The following is a 21,601-nucleotide window of genomic DNA, read 5'->3' as shown; positions in this document are numbered from 1 at the left end:
ATTTAATTCACTTAACTTTATGATAGAGTAAACAGACTTGCTTGTCAATTATGGTGACCATTACAGTTTCTAAAATGCTGAATTAGCGTATATCAGAAAATAGAGACCAGGTTTGTTGGAAGCTGTCTGTTGTTTTGGCTCCATTGTGGCATCCATCAGGTTCTAGAAAGGTTTAGATTTAATTTCATTAGAAACAAAACATTTCATCCTCATGCATGCCAGTCCGACCAAATGATACAAAGCAATACTTTCAGGAGATGGAGTCTCTACTCACAGTTAGCTTATGGTCTCTGTAGGGCAGAATTATGTTCAGTATGAAGCAATTATTCCATGTAAAGCTCTTCCATCAACGTGGTTCCTGGCGAGGCAAGAGAAACACCTGTTACACTTCAGCTTTGATGTCTGCCAGGAGAGGTACAGTAGGACAATGTCTATTTCATCTGAATATTATGAGTGATACTGTACCGTGTACTGTACTGTAGTTGTGCTGTAGCTTCATGCAAAGCAGCTTTGTCTGATAATAAGCAAGTGCAGAGACAAGTTTTACATCAGTTGAAGGCCTCCATTCCACCACATTCTGTTGTTCATCACATGACATCTCATGCTGTATAATAATGACTTACAGTAGTAGATGTAGTAGTATATTTGCTGCCCATGTTAAATAAAAGTTGGTGGGGAAAAGTGGTGTAAAGTAGCCTACAGAAACAAGAAGTGGTCATGCAAAAACTCTGATCAAATCCCTGTATAAGTGCATAAGCTTAGTTATACTTCTTACTTACAGTGCCTGTGGTTGTATGTAGAAGGTACTAAGGTAGAATCGATAAATATTAAATAAATCTACGAGACGAAAATTTGGGCTATGTAGAACTTAGAAGGCATGGTTGTCTTCTCTTTGGCTTCCATAATGATTGATGCTCATAACGAGTTGGTGGTGGTTGTCGGTTGATGGTGAAACATCTTCACCATTACATGATATCTGCATGGATAGTTAGCCTGGGATACAATTTAAGATTATGATGTTGTTGTGTTGTTGTTCCGCCATCCTCCTTTAACGTAAATGAGACACAAATTTGGTGGTCCAATGCGGAAGTAGACGTGAATGTATACCTGCTGTCTTGTCTCCTGCTTTCCCATTGGGCTGCGTTCAAGGTCAACGCGGTTGGGCGTCGCTGATCTACAAGTCACATTTCAGTGACAGTATTGTTGCGTGGGTCAGAAATCTCCTATCCGTATTCTAAAAGCATCAAAAGTAGCAGATCAAAACAAAACTAGCCATAAAATACAAAAATCAATTGCTTTCTAGTGCAATTACAAATACATCTATTAAGAGAACTTCAACTGGTACAGAGGGGAAAGAATGTAGGCCTACAGTATACACCATGCCAGTGGAATTAAATTGGTACCACAATTTGTTAATTCATCAATAAGTATACAGTATGTGTATTTTATGACTATACTCTTGCATGCACTCCCGATGTGTCTTATTGTTAGAGCTGCAAGCTGTTTAGAAAAGTTAACTTTCACATGCAAATTTAACCTCTGGCAGATTCTGCTAATCTGTTTAAGTGTGGTAACGAGGTTGAACACTAGATGGCGCCGTTTCCATTACAATACTGTTGTTGAGCGAGCAAACACTTCACCATCCATACAATTTAATTAAGGCAATTCAAAGTGCTTTACAAAAAGTCATAACAAGATAAAATACATTTAAATCATACTAGGAAGAAATAAAAGTGGGGGTTTAAGGCCTAGCATATTGGCATGTCATACAGCTGACCTCAAACTTTGAGGTCAGCTGTATGACATGCCAATATGCCAATGCAATACAAATTATCAGTTTTTGTATTGCATTGACTTATATGCTTTCGTTTGCAATCTATACCCATACTACATACGGTGAAATATTTTTTCATTTGTACCCTCTCAGAGTTAACACTGATAATTGTACAGTGTAGAATAGATAATGATTGAATTATCTGAGAAGAAATGTGGAAATCACTACAGCAGCAAGTAAGGACACAAGACAGGCAATGTGCTCTTGATTATTTAAATTGAATTTATTGTATTGTCGCATTGCATCTACTAGCTTACATTCCAAAGTATAAAGCCACACTTGAAATGTTTAAGACCAGATGGTGATGAAATAATCACACCCACTCTTTCAATGTTCAACCCAGACCTCTAATGGGTCAAAATTCAAAAATCTGTGGTTCTCAAAGGGGGTCCTCCAGGGACCCTCCGGCTTCCATAGGGGGTCAGTAACCCTGAGTGTATACATGTGTACACTTATATTATGGGGGTCCTTGAAATTAAAACATTTGAGGACCACTGGTCAAAATAGTAGCAGCATTTTGTGTTGTTAGACTTGTTACGACTCAGCAAAGGGGTGTCTGAACCAACACAATGCAGGCAGTGTCAGGTATAATCAGCCTTTAAATAGTCAGTCAGACAAAAGTGTAGTAAATGGACTTTCAGGTACATTTGTAACGATCTGTACTTGAAACCCATATGTATTTATTTGTATAAATGCCACTATTGACCCAGGTTCAACACACGCACACAACCACACACACACACACACACACTTCTACCTCACAATGCTATGAGAAATGTTTCAATGTGGAACAGATATACAACTTCAAAGCCACATGTTAGAATTGCATCATTTCCATGTGACTTAGTAAAGCTTTAGAGAAGTTCACCTGAATTCTGTCTATATAGCACTGAAATACAAACACACTGGTCCCCAATATATACAGAAATATTGTTTGAAAATGAGACAGCTTTTAGACATAGATATTTACAAGGCATTGTGTCAGTGCTAACTAAATAATTTAAGTAATTACAACAGTAAGGGTAGCTTAGATAAGAGAAGCAAGGAGTTAAGTGTTCTTGGTTCTGGTATTACAGTCCTCTGGGGTTGTTGGAGAGAGGAATGTGCAGTAACAGCAGCTTTTCAAGTGCTTTCACACTTTTCTGTGCTTTAGCCGCATGCTGATGTAAGCCCGGCGCTAAGCCCCATGGGCCCCAAAGGGAAAACAAAAACAAAAATCGAATGGGCAAACTATCGCTGTCGGGCAGATACCTCTTATGTTATCTCCATATTCAAAACATTTGTAAATAAATGCCATGTACTTAATCATACTGCAGTGCCACACAAAAGCATCAAAAGTAGCAGATCCACAAGCTCGAAAAGCGGCGCCAAGTGACGCTTTTCGATTTCGAGCTTTACGATCTTCTACTTTAGCTGTTTTGGACATATGAGGTTTCCACCCGACAGAGACGATATCAAACTGGGGGGGTCCTTGAAATGAAAAAGGTTGAGAATCACCTAAATAAATAATCTATACTGGAACCCCCCTATCGACACTATAATATCCTCAGTGTTAATTTAACTCTGAGAGTGCACAAATGGAAATAGACAACCCGTCCAAAATGGACGATTCCTACTTAGTTAAGTTAGTTCAGACCACAGGCAAAATCAATTTGTAAGTGGTCAGATCGGTTGTGAGCTTGCAGATCTACTTCAGTGTCAGAGTGTGACTGAGACGCATCTTTTGAAATCAGAATTCAATCGCGTTTCAATCCATCTAGGAATGTGGCTCAAATCCTATTCACAAAGACCAGTTTCCATGTGTTGATTTGATAACCAATTCACACAATCTGAATCTCGGATTAGCGGGGCCAGTCTGAACATAGCCAAAAACGTATGTTACATGAATCGAATGCCAAGACGCGCCATGTAAAGTCTGGGTACAGAGGAACTGTAAGAACAATTGCTTGCGAGGAGCATGTGAGCAAGGCACTTAACCGCGAATTGCTCTCGCTGGTGCCGATTCTTGAAGATTTCAACCACCAAGCAAGGTGGTCTCGTGCAAGGGTTCTCAAAGTGGAGTCCAGGGACCGCAACGGTTCCTTGAGGGGGATCCAAATGGACCCATGCATGTCTAACTCTGAGAGCGTACATATGGAAACAAATAGACCTGTCCATTTGTTTCCATTTGTACGCACTCAGAGTTATGGGGGTTGCTTGAAATCACTGGGGGTTTAGAGAAGCTGTCCTGTGAACAAAAGGTCACAGGTTCTCATAACTGAGATATCAAAGTGTCCTTGAGCAAGATAATGAACAAACGTCCCATGTCCGCTCCAAGAAAATACAGGATAGAAAAGTCTTGTTAAATATAATACTGAGTGAAGATTGCAGCAGCAGGATTGGGACAGTGTTTTACATAATCCATAACAGAGGCACAAGTGGTATTGCAGCAGCCGCAATAATTATAATAACCATGTGGCATTATTGCTATCTGAGATTCTTGTGTGGGTTCTGCTCTTGAGCACGCCAACACAGTAACTAGCCGAGGAACTTTCACCCTGATATGATATCTGTCAAAATACAATCTGTCTCGTGCAATCGAACAAAGGCATCATATTCGTACCCCTACTTCCTCACTCGCTACAGTGTGTAGGGGGGGATGCATATGTTGGATCATATCCTCTGTGTCCCTCGCAACTTTTTACATGATCTCTTCACCCATTTTCAACCTAATCTTCATAGAATTGGTGGTCACTAATGCTAATTAAAAGATGGCACCATTTCTGTCTACAAATGTCTTTGTATCTCTTTGGTGGGATGTGGACACTGGACAGTTCAGATACCAATGACATCATCAATGGGGATTCCAAGCTATTAGCCACGTTGAAATAGAAGCCATTGTTCTTGCATTAATAAAAAACAAAACAAAACATCTACCGATGATGTCATTGTTAGGCAGGATTCTGAACTGTCCATAGCCAGTGAGTAGACGGATTAGTGAGGAGACAAGATAGGTTGAAAATGTGTCAAGTGCTCCTTTATCCACTTAAGCCCTATTTAAAAAAATGTTCAGAAATTGTCAAATTTTCAAACAGCTTTTAAAAATCTCCTATACAGTAATAACGTGCCCGAAAAAAAAGGACACCCCAGGGTTAAAGTGGCTAATAAAGGCAAAAACCCCTTGTGAATGTTTAAAAAAATATAAATATATGGAATTTAAACTCTCAGTGACTCAGCAGCCTCAGGCGGGACAGAAAGCCTCCCAGGATGGAGGAGGAGGGGGCGGGCTTAGAGCGAGCGGTGGGTGGAGACAGCACGGTGGTGGGGGGTGGGGCCACGGCAGCGGCGGCCTTCCCCCCTTGGCCTTTCTTGGTGCCGTGCGTTTCCTGGTATGGGATGGTGGCGCTGTTGTGCAGGTCGGCGTTGATGAAGCACTGGCTCCCTCTGATGTGGTCGACGCCGCGCACCAGGCCGTGGCGGGGGTCCATGGTGGGCCCGCGGTACGGCAGGGGGAAGCAGGGGGTCTCGTCCTCTGCGATGGTGCTGGGGATCCGCTCGGAGCTCAGGTATCTGTGGAGGGGGTCCTGACCTGAGGAGGGAGGAGGAAGAGGAGGGGAGAGTCAGAAAACGGCCTTACTTCACACATTGACTGCCAACGACACTCCCTGGAACTCAGGGGAGATATTAGACTTTATGATATTAGACACTATGCCGCTCTGCTACACTTCCAGTACAAAAAGAAACGGTTAAATCTATAGGTTCCACCTGGACTATCTCACACCAATTAAATGAATGAATACCCACAAAATACCAGATAATACTTTATCACACTTTCATTGCAGCTCAAATAGCATAGTTACCATGCTATCTTAGACAAACTACTTAAGAAAATAACAGAACAAAACCCCACACACCCTTACAGCTCAAGGTGAAGCCAGTATCAGTAGTGTTAACAAAGGATAAAAAGCCAACGCTGTTAATTGGTCAGCAGAGGTTCAGAGTTAATGAACAACAGGGTAACAATTCTAAGCATGCAGGCTGACGCGGCTCCAGTTTGTCCAGCATGGTTAATGAGCCTGTGAAGTATTCCGGGGCCTTGACTCATAAGTGAGCTGAGCAGCAGAACTTTGAATGGGACCCTGAAATTAACCAGTGCAAGGAGGCAGAACTCGAGTGATGCTGGACCTGGATAAACAATCTGCCAGCAGCGTTTTGGATTAGTTGGAGGCGGTCCATGGTTGTTCTATGAGAAGAGGGTGTATTGTGTATCACACACAGTTCCGTGGAAGCATGCACAGTACAGTACAGTTTATACAGCATGCTCACCTGTTCTTCCCTGAGCCAGCCAGGGTCTGGAGGACGTATCGGACAACACTGAGCCAGGGTTCACTGGCATGGACAACGGACGAGGTTTACCTGCAAAGCAAACAGTTAAAATAAACACCATTATAACCCATCTGTGCCATTTTAGATTTGAGCTATATACAGTAGAAATAGCAACATAAATGTTTCATAACTCTTAGGATTTAGAAGGCATAGGCTATCGTTGCTGTCGGGCAGCAACCATCCATATTCTAACTTCTTGTGTGTGTGTGTGTGTGTGTGTGTGTGTGTGTGTGTGTGTGTTTTTGTTGTTGTAAATTAACGCCATACTTGATCACACTACAGGCGTCACGAAAGCATCAAAGGTAGCAGATCTACAAGCTTGTGCATCTGCTACTTTTGACGTTTTGGAAATTGAATCTTGAAAAGTTCCAAAACAGATTTTTCCACGCAACAGACGATTTGTAGTATCGGCTTCAGGCCTCTGTGTGAGTGTGTGTGTGTGTGTGTACCTCGCGTGGAGGCCCTCTGTCGGAGGCGTACAGGAGCCTGCAGCAGGAGGCAGGGTTCCGGGGGAGGAGCTGCCACTGACATCTTGTGCTCTAGGTCGGCCACGGTGAACCTCCTCCTCCCGTCCACGTCCAGGTAGGAGTTGGGAGACTTGCACCTCAGCTTCACACTGGCATGTGTGCTCCCATCCCTGGAGAGGACACCACAACACGACATGGAGGAGAGAGAACCAAGTTTAACATTTTACCAGTGGTGGGAAAAGTATTTTTATGACTCGAGTAAAAATCCCATGTAGAATTACTTCAAAATATTTAAATAAAAGAATATAAATAATATTACCATATTGTGCCGAATATAAGACGACTCCTATTTTTCAAGAAGTCTAGTCCCCAGATTATAATATGACCCCCTTTTTGTAGGGGGTCATATTCAGCAATTGAAAATGTTGCCTGTATGGATCTCTAGTAAGTTATAACTACGATAAATACGAGGTTCTTACCGTGGGATGTAGGGTACATTTGGAGGAGGAGGAAGGTACAGCTCAAGGATGTTGGGTCTGTCTTTCTTGGCGTGAGCGTCCAGAGTGTCTTCAGTGGGCGGGGCTTTGTGTAGACCTGGGGCCGCCTGGTAGGACGAGACAGTATCACACAAGAGTCGTTATTGGCCAGTTCATGGATTTCACCTGTCAATTAAACCTTTCATTTTGATTATACGATATGATATATCAATGTCATGATGAATAACTGAAAATACAAAATGTATGAGGCAAACAGATCAACTTGGTGCATTGATGTTCACCTATAGAGCACCGAAGTCTGACGTCACTTTCAGTAGAGGGCGCCAGTACACAGGTTCATGTATTCTTTTATTTGCATTTATTTCCCATAGGGGGATTTTAGGTCGCTTCATATAAAGAACTGTGTTTGAAAAATAAACCGATCATCGCGGCCTTTCTGTCAGGGGGGTGGCTGTGCGTCGTTAATGATGTCCATTCATATTTGATACAGCCAGTTTCTGGAGAAAATGGAATTAATTTGGCCGCAAAAGCCTTGAAACTATTATGAAAGCAATGTCGCTGCCAATATACGTCACATCCAGCTGAAAACGTTCCTGAGATTCCTCGTTGACATAAGCTCAGCTGGCGGTGACTCGACTCGTACTAACCACAAAACATAAAAATTAAAATAAATTAACATGTCAGTTTCTGTTGTGCGGGTAGCTGCAGCCACCCCGCCTACCCGGAAATGTAGTCTCTGGGTTGGTTGACTCGTTTCTAGCGCTTATTGTGTTACTCTTTGGGTATATTTGTACATTTCCACCTTCAGTCGCTTATATAGTCGCTTCATATCCATCTGAGTGAAAAGGCTGGGATGATCGGTTTATTTTTCAAACACAGTTCTTATATGAAGAGATCTAAAATCTCTTCATATAAATCTCTGGGGATTTCAATGCAAATAAAAAGTACACAAACATGTGGACTGGCGCCCTCTACTGACAGTGACATCAGGACTTCGGTGCTTTATATGCAGATATTTTTATGAATAGTGAAATTAAACATTCCTGGTTCGAACCCAGGTTCCCCCGGTGTTACTATACAAGTGCCCTTGAGCAAGAAACTGAACCCCTAACCGCTCTCGGTGAGATGGTTGGTGCTTTGCATGATTATCCTCCACCATCGGTGAGAATGTGAGTGTGAATGGGTGTAATGTACATTGTAAAGTGCTTTGAATAAGGCACTATATAAATGCACCATTTAACATTTCTGGCAGAAGCAGAATTGTTGTTGACGTCAATGTTTTCATGAAAGAGGAAGTACAACAATGCTTCTAAAAAAAAACAACCTTGGCTTTCTCAAGGGCATTTGAGTGTAGAAGAGCATTCCTCAGTAACTTCCTCCCGGCCTCCAGACATGAACCATAATGCTTCAATTAATGCTTAGCATCAAGCTAAGACGTTCCACTTCATTGCTGTCAGGTGGAGACCTTGTATGTCCAAAACTATTACTTTTCAGGAAATTAAAAAAAGGACCTGTGTTCCAATGAATCCACAGCATTTGTTTTTGTTTGTGAGATTTAAGTGAAAAGTATAAAGAGCTTGGGACTAAATAAACTGCAACTAAAAAACTAAACTAAAACTAAACAAACTTTCACTTTGGTTAGGTTTTTTCTTTATAGCGGAAATAGCAGATCTACATATAGCTCACAAAGCACCACGATGCAGCACGTTGGGAGCTGGTTGATTGGCTATTTTTGCACAACAGACAAAGCAAATTAAATCACGAAACAAAAAAAACATAAATAGTTGAAATATGGAGAATCTTTCTGCCCGACACCAATGATTGGGTGAGATGAAAGCAGACAGAATCTCACCACATGAGAGCCTGTGTGTGTGTGTGTGTGTGTGTGTGTGTGTGTGTGTGTGTGTGTGTGTGTGTGTGTGTGTGTGCGCACACATGCTCCGAAATGACCCAAGAACTCCACCGACCGACCTTCCACCTTTAGGGGCACCTTTTACTGAGATTAGAGGGGGTGACATTTTACGGGGCATTCATTTCAGCCTATCTCGCCCTAAACACACATCCTGCATTTCTTCCTAAAACAAACAACACACCCAACTCTAACTGGCTCAATTCACCATTGTCCCATTGTCTTTAACGCATCGTCTCTGTCGGGTGGAAACCTCATATGTCCAAAACATTTACTTTTCAGGATTAAAATTCAAAAGCATCAAAACAAAAGTAGCGGATCTACAATCTCAAAATGTGTCCTGTGGATCTGCTGGTTTTAATACTTTTCTGTGAGGTAGTACGATCAAGTAGGGTGTTAATGTAGAACATGGAGATAAGAGGTTTCTGCCCCGACAGCAACGATATTAGTCACCTTCTCTGGATGGAGCAGTGGTGGAAGATGTACTTTTACTTAAGTAACTAAAAGTCCTGAATTACTTAAAAGAACAAAAGTAGTATTGGCATCAAAAATGCCAATGTACATACAAGTATCAAAAGAAAGTTTTTTTTTTTTTAATTGTCAAAATCTTTCGAAAATAGCTCGTAGATCGGCTACTTATGAATAGGGTTGATGTATGTTTGTACTTTTGCAGTACCAAAAGTAACGAAAGTTTTCAAATAATTGCCTAATTTGCCTCAGAGATGTAGTGGAGTAGAAGTATTAGAACAATGGCTATACTCATGTAAAGTAAAAGTACCTCAAAGTCGTACTCCAGTAAGTTACTTTTTAACAAATGTCACAATAGACGTCTGACATCGTTGAAGAGGGTGAGGTTCATGTTTAAACGCTGTCTTCATGTTCTTCCAAGAAGAAGAAGAAGGGGTCCATTGTTCAGCACCCCCCCCCCCCCCACACACACACACACACACACACACACACACACACACACACACAACACCCGCAAACCCATTCTGGGTAGGCTGAGGAAGACCTGTTGTTTCTAATTAAGACTTGTGCCCCAAACAGACAGGGCCTCAGCAGAACAAACAGCAGACATGAATTGAAAGCCTCCAGGTTTTAGCCTCTTATTCATCAGACATGAATTGAAAGCCTCCAAGACTTTAGCCTATATTTAACCAAGGAAGTGTTGTGTGTGACTGTGTGTGCATGGCATGATGGCTGTCCTAAGCTAGGAACACCCTGTTTCATCATGATGGGTCCGTCTGTGCACAATGATTTGTGCCATGGCAAGAGAACATTATCTCCTTCTATAACTGTTGGTTCCGTTGGGAACAACCACAACTGTGCTCTGGAAATGCACACGGCCCACCCATCTCTGAGAGAGAGAGAGAGAGACACACAGACACACACACACACACACACACACACACACACACACACACACACACACACACACACACACACACACAAAATAGGTATTGTACCTGCACGAGCGGGGGTCTCCAGCGCAGGTTCTTCAGGGGCGCGGGGGCAAAGCTGCAGGATGTCCCAGAGGGGCGTTTCTTCACCACCAGCACAACCTCCCCTGGTCCCGCCTTCAGCTTCCCCACCAGGTGCTTCAGCTGCCAGCCCACCTGGACCAATCACAGCACAGCACAGAACACCTGCACGTCAACACCATCAAAAGCATGCGAAATTTCTTGGCACAGAGTGGCGGAACTATAGGGGGGGAAACGGGACACCGGCTCCCTATTGGTTCATCAAGCTATGTGCCCGCCTCCCCTCTCGACTCAGTTATGCACTCATAGGGACAGACTTGTAAATCGCAAAATCATGAAAAAAGTTATGGAAGACATTGTGCGTGCGTGCGTATCACATACCACAGTCTGTTTGTTGACTTGTATCACCTCATCTCCTGCATGGATCCTCTGGGTTCTGTCTGCTGGAGACTAAACAACACACGCGTACGACGTTATGGATTGCAACTTAAATCAATTTGTGGGATGGTTGGACAAAATTGCTAGGCTTAAAAGAAAATACATTTTCATGTGAGTTGCCAATTTCGTCCAATCATAAGAGAAACAATTCATCAGCTTCAATTCTATAGTGTTCTCTCTCCGTATTGGATCAACCTGGTATCCCGATCTTAAAATGGATTTAGATTTAGTACTCTAGACAGATGAGTAGACCGATTAGTGAAGAAACACTCTACAGCAGGTGTGGGCAACTGGCGGCCCCCACCTTCACTTAATGCGGCCCACATGTTAATATCAGAATACTGATATAGTATTGATTCAAACGCGCTTGATCAGCTACGACAGTAATATTTTTGCTACGACAGTAATATGCAATGTGGCCCTCTGGAGTGAGTGTGGAAATATATTGGCCCTCGCCATCGTCAAAGTTGCCCACCCCTGCTCTACAGCAACAATGAAAATACAAAAACCCATCACGTACAAGTCGTATAGCACCCCTTTCAATGATGGCAAAAGTATTATGTGGTGATTTATTTGAAACCATATTAAGCGAGTGCCCTCACTCACATTCTCTGTGGTTCCTGTGATGACATGTAGTCCATCATATGTTGATTTGATGTACATCCCCTAGAAGAGAGAAAAATATCATCCTTTCATCATTTCGTCTCTTTATCTTCATAAAACGCAACTTTGGGTATGTTGAAAAGCGCTATAAAAATGTCAACTCCTTCAACAAAAATAGGCAATCTTGGCTATTGTGGCTGAATGTTCGCCAACTATGAGGTTAATGTGGGTTAACACATTAAGACTGGGAAGGCAGCATGTGTCATTAAATTTTAGATTTTGGATTTGAGCTTAAAATGCTTTTGATATGCTATTTGTGTGTGCTCACCAGTCCCTCTCCAGGCTTGACGTTGGTGATGCGGACTTCCTCCAGGCAGGTCACATGACTCTTCAAAGGGTCAGAGGTCACACGCACCGTCTGCTCACAGACACCGTTCAGAGCCCTTGACTGTGCATGCACACACACACACACACACACACACACACACACACACACACACACACACACACACACACACACACACACACACAGCGAGAGAATACATTCATGATCAATGATCATTGACGAAAATATCTTCCAATATGAAAATATACGTAGTGAAATGAACTACATTACAAAGAATTACACTACAGCCTTTCTCTTCATGGAAAGTTAGCATGCTGAAATAGAAGCCGTCGTTCGTGCATTAAATGAAAGATTTTGAAATGACCAAACCTGCCCTATCGATGATGTCACTAATGAGCATCAGTGAGGACCAATTACATGAAGATACTGTAGGTTGGAAATAGGGGAAGGCCCTTTAATGTAATTTGGAGAAACAGAGAGTAGTAACAGTGTTCTGATCCCTTTTCCCCCTCTACTAAGCTCATGGATCTGCTGTTTTTGAAAATGTTGTCAAACCTTCACCTAATAAAAACGGACAGAAATAGAGACACCAGGTTGAAAGTGTTTTAAAGGAAGTTGTGGGTGGGTTTCGTTGAACCCTCACAGGAAGTGTTACCTAACACAGGAAGTGGATAGAAGGGCTTCTGTGAAGCCACATGACACACACACACACACACACACACACACCAAGGACAAGGACGGCCAGCACATACAGTATGACAGGAAAGAGGAAGCGAGTGTTTGTGTATTTAGGCTAAACGTGCGTGTGTTTTTGTGCACGTTTGCAACCCAATGTGACTGCATGGGGAGTGTTTTCTTTGTCGGCCGATATTTGAAAAGATCTTTTTCGTGGGTGTCAGTGTGTGTGTGTGTGTGTGTGTGTGTGTGTGTGTGTGTGTGTGTGTACGACTATGTATGCACACACGCATGCGTGTGTATGTACGTGTGCATACTGTACGTGTGCAATTAGGATCTCTGGCCAGAGACGATAAAGAAGCAAAACAGACACTTACGACTTCCATGATCTTCTCCTCCATCTCGTAAACAGTGCAGTCCTGCAACGAAAAAACACACGCAACCTTGGGTTGAAATCTCATACAAAACTGTGGGTTTTAAATCTCATAGATATCACAAAACTGTGGGTTTTAAATCTCATAGATATCACAAAACTGTGGGTTTTAAATCTCATAGATATCACAAAACTGTGGGTTTGAATGTGAACTGATCAACGCGGCGCATGTGCTAAAGTGTAAATAAATGAGGCTCAACTGTGGAGAAAGATGGGAGATCTTTTCACAGCCTATCTGGAAGTACATCTCGGAACCACAGAGAATGGTAAACAGAGACACAATAACAAACAGTGGCTTGAAGTGAAACAGCCATCCGAGACAGCAGAACCCGAGCGAGCGGCGGAATGCGGGGCGGCTCTCCCACAGATAGACTCCTCCAGCGGTTAACGACGTCAGGCGGCATTTATTCACCCCAAACACATTCTGAACACATGTGTTCCCTTACAGCTTGCACTTCATTCCATAATTGATTGCAAATGGTTCATTTTGAATTCCCTTAACCACTTTAAGCGCTGTATGCTTTTGCAGTGCCGTACGATGAATAGTGAAAACAGAGGGTCTGCAAGCTTGACATGCTAATGTACTAAACATCAAGTGCATATATGCTGTATTTAATACAACATTTGCTTTCTGTATACTTCGTTGCTGTCGGGCAGAAACCTCTTATCTCCATTTTCGAACTTTACGTGTTTTTTTCCCCGTAAATATACTGTATGCCCTACTTGATCATACAGCGTCACACCAAAGCATCAAAAGTAGCAGATCCACAAGCTCGAAACACGGCACGTGTAGTTGTAGATCTGCTACTTTTGGTGTTTTTGAATTTGAATCATGAAAATGAACAGTTTTAAACAAATGACAGATACAATATGCTGTATGTACTGTACATACCGGTAATATATATCTTTCTTTGATTACTTTTGACTTGAGTATTTATCATTTGAACCATTTCTCTTGCCAGGACCAGGTACAGTGAATTGTCCTCACAATGTCTATTTCTACTATACTTGTGGGGACATGTGGTCCTCACAAACATACAGTACAGTAATGCAAGTACACTCACCATATGAGTCACAGCCCCTGATGGAGACCGACTGTACATGTTAAGATCCAGTGACATGTGTTGAAGGCCCTCACTCAGTGAGGTGTGTCAGTGTTTGGATTTCCACAGCTTGTGTTGGTGTGTATTGCAACAAGCGTGGTGACTTGCCAATGATACTGTATGTGCACACTGTACTGTGTTGTGGAATGCTGGACGCGCACACACATGGCTCATGATGCCCAAGATTTTAATCCGACTTAGGATGCAGGGATTCCAGGCCAGAAGACCTTTGCGGATTGTGCGAGTAGGCCTGACTGAGAGTCCTAGCCTGGTGGAACCACTACCCCTGCTGGACAACATTTGCATTCTGCCAGAAGGTGAGTCTGGTATCTCTCGGGCAGAGACGATGTTAACTCCGGACCAATTCTGTCCGGAGCGATATGCAGCCGTATGGGACCGCTAGAGGCTGAATCAACGCGAGACTTATGACCTATTGAAGCGGTGCCACAGCGTGAATGTAAACTCAACCTAACAAGACTACAACTCGAAATGATTATGGAGATATCAGATTGTTGTCCCGCTGCTTCCGGCTTCATCGTTTCTGCTTGAGAGAGCCCAGATGCAGGCAGGAGGAGGGAACTTGTGAACTCAATACTGCTGCAATCTGGCAGTCAGGTTATGAGAGTCCCCCCTGGCCTCCCCCTAGGCAGGAAACACTTCTCTGTCATCATTCTGTGTTTTTAACCTTCTCTCCTCCGATGTTTCCCAAACACTGGGTCGCAGAGCCATGTTTATGGGTCACGAGTAAATATCTCTCTTTTGTGTTTATTTTTTTCATTTAGGATTTAGTCATTATTACATATTATGTAAACCAAATTTTCAGGAATTGGAATTAGAAAAAATATTCTAACATAAAAATGAATAAATCAATGATAATAAAATGAAAGGAATGAAGGTGTGAAAGCAGTGAGACGTGGCTGACCTTCTGCACGGTGGAGGTCAGTTCCAGACACAGCTGAATGATGCTGTTCTTGGTCCCAGAGAAGTCGCTGATCCCCGCCAGAGGAGTCCTGACAGACCACACACACACACACACAGTCACACACACACACACACACACACACACACACACACACACACACACACACACACACACACACACACACACAAAATATGCCATCAGTCACTTCCTCTTAAACTCCACAAAACACAACCACTGAGAAATCTAGCTGTGGCCTTCATATCTATTAATATAAATCTGTAACAACTAATAACTGTACCTGTAGTAGAGGAAAGATTTACTATATTTGCCTCAGAGATGTAGGTAGATGTATAACGATAAAGGGTGTCAAGCTATGGAATAGATGTAATGATGAACTGAAATAATGTGGAATAAGCACACAAACTTAAGAAGGTATTCAAAAACAAAGTAAAATAAATAGCTACACAGAGTAAAGCTGCAGATCAAGTGTTACTGTCATTTGTTTTGTTTTTTTGTGGAAATTACATTACTACGACTATAATGTATAGCACTTTTATTTTATTCTTTTACTTGAACTGTTTTTGTTTGGAAACCTGTAAAAGGGGTATACATATATTTAATTTGTATTATTTTAAGTTAAATGACAAAAGGGTAGACCTAATAAGCTTAGGCTTTTTTTCCCAGACCAAGAAAAAATAACTGTGATGAACTAAGAATGTTTTTGTTGGAAAAAACAAACAAACTAATAAACTAAATTAAACTAAACTAGTGGAGTTATAGAAGTAGAAGTACTTGGCTAATTTCCTCCACTAATGTATGGTGGTTTGCAGTAAACCCTGCACAACATGACATCATGTTGTGTTGAAAGAAGCTCAACAGCTGCAGTTATCTGACAATGCAATGTTGTTATATTGTCGGGCAGAAACCTCTTATCTCCATATGTTGTTGTTGTTGTAAATTAATGAACTTGATCACACTAAAGCGTCACATAAAAGCATCAAAAGTATCAGATCCACACGCTCGAAACGCTGCTCAAAGCAACGCATTTTGAGCTTGTGGATCTGCTACTTTTGAATTTGAATCCTGGACAGTTTTGGACACTTGAGGTTTCCACCCGACACAGGGACGATCTGTTGTGATTTCACACTGCCAGGCTCTTCAGGAATGCCTTTCAGGCCCATACAAGCCACGGAGTTACACAAGACTGCCAACACTGCCAGGATTAAGTGGCCACCAATCTACTGTAAATAAATGTACAATATGTTATCACGTTGATGTGAGAGACACTCTTCAACATGTCTTTGCGTTATGTCGAAGCGTTTCGTCTTGCAGCTGTGTCGTTTTGCATTGCATCGAGACTGGTTCTAAACATGGAGTCCGGGGACACCCAGGGGTCCTTGAGGGTCTTCCACGGGGGTCCCGTCTCACACTGTGAGAGTGTGGACTAGCCAACACCAACCTGGGACTACTCCTGGATCGCTGCCTTCCTCACTCTCCTGTCATCAGGGACTACTCTTGAAGCGCTGCCTTCCTCACTCTCCTGTCATCAGGGTCTTGAGCTCTGCAGTGTTGCTAACTTTGCTAGCAACACTTACTTTTAAAAAGAGTTTAAACATCCTTTTTTGTAGCCATTTGCACACATGAAGCCCACAAAACGTCCTGAAAACAGATGGAATGTCTGGACTGTAAAACCGCTGCTTTAAAGGAGCCCGACAGGAAGACACTCGTTAACAACGCTGTTAATGTCCTCATCACCTGAATTCCTCACTGACAGTTAAGTGAAGAATGCCTTACTGTCCCTCCGTGCGTTTGTGCGTGTGTGTGCGTGTGTGTGTGTTTGTTCTTTTGTACGCACACTTGTGAGTTCACCAATAATGTTATACTATAACTGCTGCCATTTCTGCTTTTTTTTTCACAGTTTATTTTAAAATGTAAGAAAATTTTCCAACATGCAAACAATTATCACGATTAAATAATTACGATTAGACAATTATGTGACAGGGCCAATCAATCAATCTTCAACCAATGGCATGTCATTACCTGTCCAGCCAGGTCAGCAGACTCTTGGCGGCAGAGATCAGCTCCACCACGGCCGTCAGGAAGGCGTTGGAGGGCTTGTGGGCGGTGACGCCGTCGTAGGCGGGGTTCTTCCTGCGCTCGGACGCCGCGTTGTGCAGGTTGTGCGAGGCCGAGCGCATCCGGCCCACCAGCGTCTTCAGGTTGTCCGACTCCACGCCATAGTTCTACAGGGATCAGAGGAGTCAAAGGTCACGCCACTCCACAGTTCTACAGGATTAAAAAGGGCCACGTCTTCATCACAAATCGCTTGGACTATACTGCAGTGGGCTCTATGCACACACGCCACTTCCTTGTAAGCGTTACCGATGATACTAATGAAGGCTGTGTTCCAGTCTGGTCAAACAGAGTCAGGGTGCTGCTATTGTGCGTGTTGGCTCACTGGAAACACTCCGATACACCAGTGGCTCTCAAAGTGTCCCTGAGTGCATGGGTTCCAAATGGCCCCATACGGGTGTGTAACTGAGTGTACAAATGGAACAAAACATTTACAGAGGTGACCCACTAAGACAAGAATGAACCACTGACTGGTCTAGTGCTTTTGAACCTGGGGTCTGGTCCTGATGAACCACTGACTGGTCTAGTGCTTCTGAACCTGGAGTCTGGTCCTGATGCCTGCAAGCTCACAACGCGGCGCGTTGCAGATCTGATATTCTTTTGCTGTAATTGAACATCATTTGAAAAATGTTTTCGCTGACAGTGACATTCCCAAAAATAGACACGCACCAGGTTGAAAGCGCTTATGAACATAAATACACACACAGAGGCAGACAGGGGGAGGAGAGACAGCTTGCTGGCAGGCAGACCAAAGACCAGACGAATGTTTTTATAAATCCTGCGAAGGGACAGCTGAGATCGGCACCCTCAGCCAAGCGGGTTCACCCGTCCATATGATGCCAGAAGACCACATTCCTGACCACGTCGGGTCGAGACCGCGTAACACTCTGTCATAACCCGCAGTGACTGATGGGCGATTAAAGCCACCAGAGTCATTCTCATGACCCCTGGACCCCCCCCCCCCACACACACACACACACACACACACAGAACTCCCACATTCCTTGGGCCCAGTCACCATAGCGATCATCTGACCAGAAAATATTCCGGCCTGCGTCAGCTTCAGTCAAAGCAAAGCCTCTCAACTCAAATCGCAGTGAAGTTGTTAGCAGAAGCATTAGGCCGTTGTTATAACTTTAACACTAAGCCGTTCAATAACACTCCATGTTAATGTTGGGAGTCACTTCACTGCATGGGACGAAACAGGAGAATAATATTTTCTCACATCTCTAGGAGTTAGAGGCCTCCATTTGGTTCTTAACTATTAATCATTTAGCTGGGGACCGCTTGGAACCCCCCCCGAGGACCCCTGGGTGTCCCCGGACCCCACTTTGATAACCAGAGTATAGGAGCAGGGACAGAGAGAGCACAGGGACATGTGAGACAGATGCACTCTCTACTGTTAAAACAGGAAGTGAGCACAGGGACATGTGAGAAAGATGCACTCTCTACTGTTAAACAGGAAGTGAGCACATGGACATGTGAGACTCATGAGGGACATGTGAGACAGATGCACTCTCTACTGTTAAAACAGGAAGTGAAGGTGGAGTCTGGTCGGAAGGAAATGAACATAGGAAGTAAGCCATGTCTGTGAGGAGCCGGTAATGACATCATGATGAGTGCGTGTGTTCCAGGGAGGGAGAGAGAGAGAGAGAGAGAGAGAGAGAGAGAGAGAGAGAGAGAGAGAGAGAGAGAGAGAGAGAGAGAGAGAGAGAGAGAGAGACAGAAGGACAGACAGACAGACAGACAGACAGACAGACAGACAGACAGACAGACAGACAGACAGACAGACAGACAGACAGACGGACAGAAGGACAGACAGACAGACAGACAGACAGACAGACAGACAGACAGACAGACAGACAGACAGACAGACAGACAGACAGACAGACAGACAGACAGACAGACAGACAGACAGACAGACAGACAGACAGACAGACAGACAGACAGACAGACAGACAGACAGACAGACAGACAGACAGACAGACAGACAGACAGACAGACAGACATTTTAGATATAGGGACCTATTTTCGTCAGTGCTAAACCCCTTATCCCTAAACATCTTTGCCTTTTTTTTTTACTATTTTGTTTAGGGATAAGGGGTTTAGCACTGACGAAAATAGGGTGAGCGACATGCGTGCGTCCCCAAACCTATACATTTAGCCACATAAGCCCCATTTCAAGAATAGCAACAAAATATATATAAAAATAAAAACTCACAATGAGCATTGGGAGATTGGAGATTGGCTATTTCTGCTATTTAACAATTATATAGAAAATCTAGGAATAATTAGGACAAACTGCTAGGACAGTAAACAGAGAAACAGTAGGGGGGGGGGGGGTCTTCTTCTTTTCCTTTCATGCAGTCAAGTGCCTCAGGTCATGCAGATTCGAACCAGGGACAGCTGTGAGAAGGACGACATCATCTCTGTCTGGTGGAAACCTCATGGTATGTCCAAAACCGTTTCTTTTCTGAATCGAAATTCTAAAATATTTATTAAGGCAGCAGATCTACGACTACAAGCTCTCGAGTTTGTAGATCCGTTACTTTTAATAATTGTGTGAAGCTACAGTATGATCAAATATAAGGCATAACATTTACGAAAGGGAAAAAAAGTTTGAATATGGAGAGAGATAAGAGGTTTCTGCCCGACGACAACACAATCCTTATGTATGTGTGTGGTACGCAATCTTCCTCTGTGACTCACTGGAGCACTCCGAGAGCTTGTATGTGTGATGGAAATGTAGTTACATTTTCTATACCTGTCAAATAGCAAACAGTTACATTTACTTTTAGCACAAGGTTAAAAAACGTTTTCTTTTGTGCAAGGGTCACTGGGATCAGTTGTGCTCTCGTGGCGAACAGGAAGCACATGTGTCCCCGCCCACCTGTCAAATAGACCCCCCCCACACACACACACACACACACACACACCCACACACACACACACACACACACACATACAGTACAAGGACACACACATACAGTACATGCACGCACAAAGACACAAACGTATTGTAGGCCTACACACGGTTCTGTTCACTTCACTCTAACACGCACACACAGATGAAAAGCCATGACAGCATTGTTCCAGTGGGTTCAGATCAGATGATGTTGATTCTCTCTCTCTCTCTCTCTCTCTCTCTCTCTCTCTCTCTCAAGCCCCCAGGGTCACGCGTGCTTGTGTGCGAGCGAGCGAGCGTGCGTGCGTGTGTGTGTGTGTGCAATGCGTTTGTTTTCCTCCTGCTAAGGAGGCAGAACAGAGGACAATGCAACAAGCAGAGATGGGCAGTATTTGAAATACATGTATTTGAAATACATGTATTTGAAATACGTTTTTGTATTTTGTAATTTGTATTTCGCTGGGATGGAAGATGTATTTAGATACATATTTTGACCCAGTATTTGTATTTTGTATCAAAATACATTTTCAATGTATTTTGCCCATCTCTGGCAACAAGCCACCAAAAAAAACTAAAGTGTGATGCTTCAGGCCTGTCCCTCTGCAGCATTAACAACTTCAAGTGCTATTCTGGGGGGCGAACATTCAGTGACAATAGTAGACGATCTAAAAGCTCACGAACATCTGAGGTTTTTGTGGAAACATTCGAAAGATTTCTGGAATTCTTTTTTCTAGGTTTTTTCTTTGTAGGAAAGGTAAAAAGGCGATGTTTAACAACCCATAAAAACAGGTGCTTGGGGGGAAAACCTTTAAGACAGTAAATAGAGAGAGAGAAGGCAGGAGAGAGAGGGGGGGGGTGTTATGCAGTAAAAAGCCGCAGGTAGGATTTTAAACGGGGTCAGGGGGCAAGGGAGGGAACATTTGTATTCTATCAAAGATGCATTTAACCATTTAGACCTGAGGCAGATTATACAAATGCCTTCTAAATCAGTAGTTCTCAAACTTCTTTGTGCCAATGACCTCCAAATCGATAGAATATATACGTCCTCAGAATTAAAATAAGTGTTAAATGGCACTATATTCTGATAGTACTCATTGCCACTGTAGAGTGTTTGTTCAGTAAATTATCCAATCACAATAGAGAAGTCAGACAGGATACAGATTAAACAGGTGAAATTGAAAGTGATGACACGAAGAAATGAGCAGACACAATTGATGACCATATGCAGACCGCGTCGTGGTAACTATGTGCAATTTCCCATTGACAGCCCATTCATCCAAACAGAAAAGTACTATCCGATTGTATTAAACAGCGTCCAACAAGCTGTACGAAAAGCTTGAATTATCGTCTTTCAATCTGCAAAGTGTTTGTTTCATAAAAATCCACCATAGAAATCTTAGTCAACAAATTCATCCTTGCAGATGATGTCAGAGTTTGGAAGCACTCGTTATCAGTAAAGCAACGTCCTGCTGCCTCCTGCATTATGTGCA

At 43.0% G+C, this 21,601-nt stretch overlaps 1 protein-coding gene across 1 annotated transcript in view; it reads right to left on the bottom strand.

Moving 5' to 3' along the window:
- Nucleotides 1-2,036: 2,036 nt before the first annotated feature.
- The window catches only part of LOC308334832 (connector enhancer of kinase suppressor of ras 3-like), a 40,694-nt gene continuing 21,129 nt past the window's right edge, over nucleotides 2,037-21,601 (bottom strand). The window contains exons 3-13 of the mRNA XM_080791699.1: nucleotides 17,114-17,316; nucleotides 15,074-15,161; nucleotides 12,993-13,034; nucleotides 11,923-12,042; nucleotides 11,598-11,657; nucleotides 10,935-11,003; nucleotides 10,539-10,688; nucleotides 7,146-7,270; nucleotides 6,649-6,836; nucleotides 6,140-6,229; nucleotides 2,037-5,402 (exon numbers count right to left, since the gene is read on the bottom strand). Of these exons, the coding sequence (XP_080647825.1) occupies nucleotides 5,038-5,402; nucleotides 6,140-6,229; nucleotides 6,649-6,836; nucleotides 7,146-7,270; nucleotides 10,539-10,688; nucleotides 10,935-11,003; nucleotides 11,598-11,657; nucleotides 11,923-12,042; nucleotides 12,993-13,034; nucleotides 15,074-15,161; nucleotides 17,114-17,316 (1,500 nt within the window). The 3' untranslated portion in view covers nucleotides 2,037-5,037. The remainder of the gene's footprint in view (nucleotides 5,403-6,139; nucleotides 6,230-6,648; nucleotides 6,837-7,145; nucleotides 7,271-10,538; nucleotides 10,689-10,934; nucleotides 11,004-11,597; nucleotides 11,658-11,922; nucleotides 12,043-12,992; nucleotides 13,035-15,073; nucleotides 15,162-17,113; nucleotides 17,317-21,601) is intronic.

Source organism: Protomyctophum bolini, assembly GCF_963924005.1.
Source record: "Protomyctophum bolini genome assembly, chromosome: 19".
Classification (NCBI taxonomy): Eukaryota; Metazoa; Chordata; class Actinopteri; order Myctophiformes; family Myctophidae; genus Protomyctophum; species Protomyctophum bolini.
The sequence above is the reverse complement of the archived record's forward strand: the minus strand, read 5'-3'. Positions and strand labels throughout refer to the sequence as shown.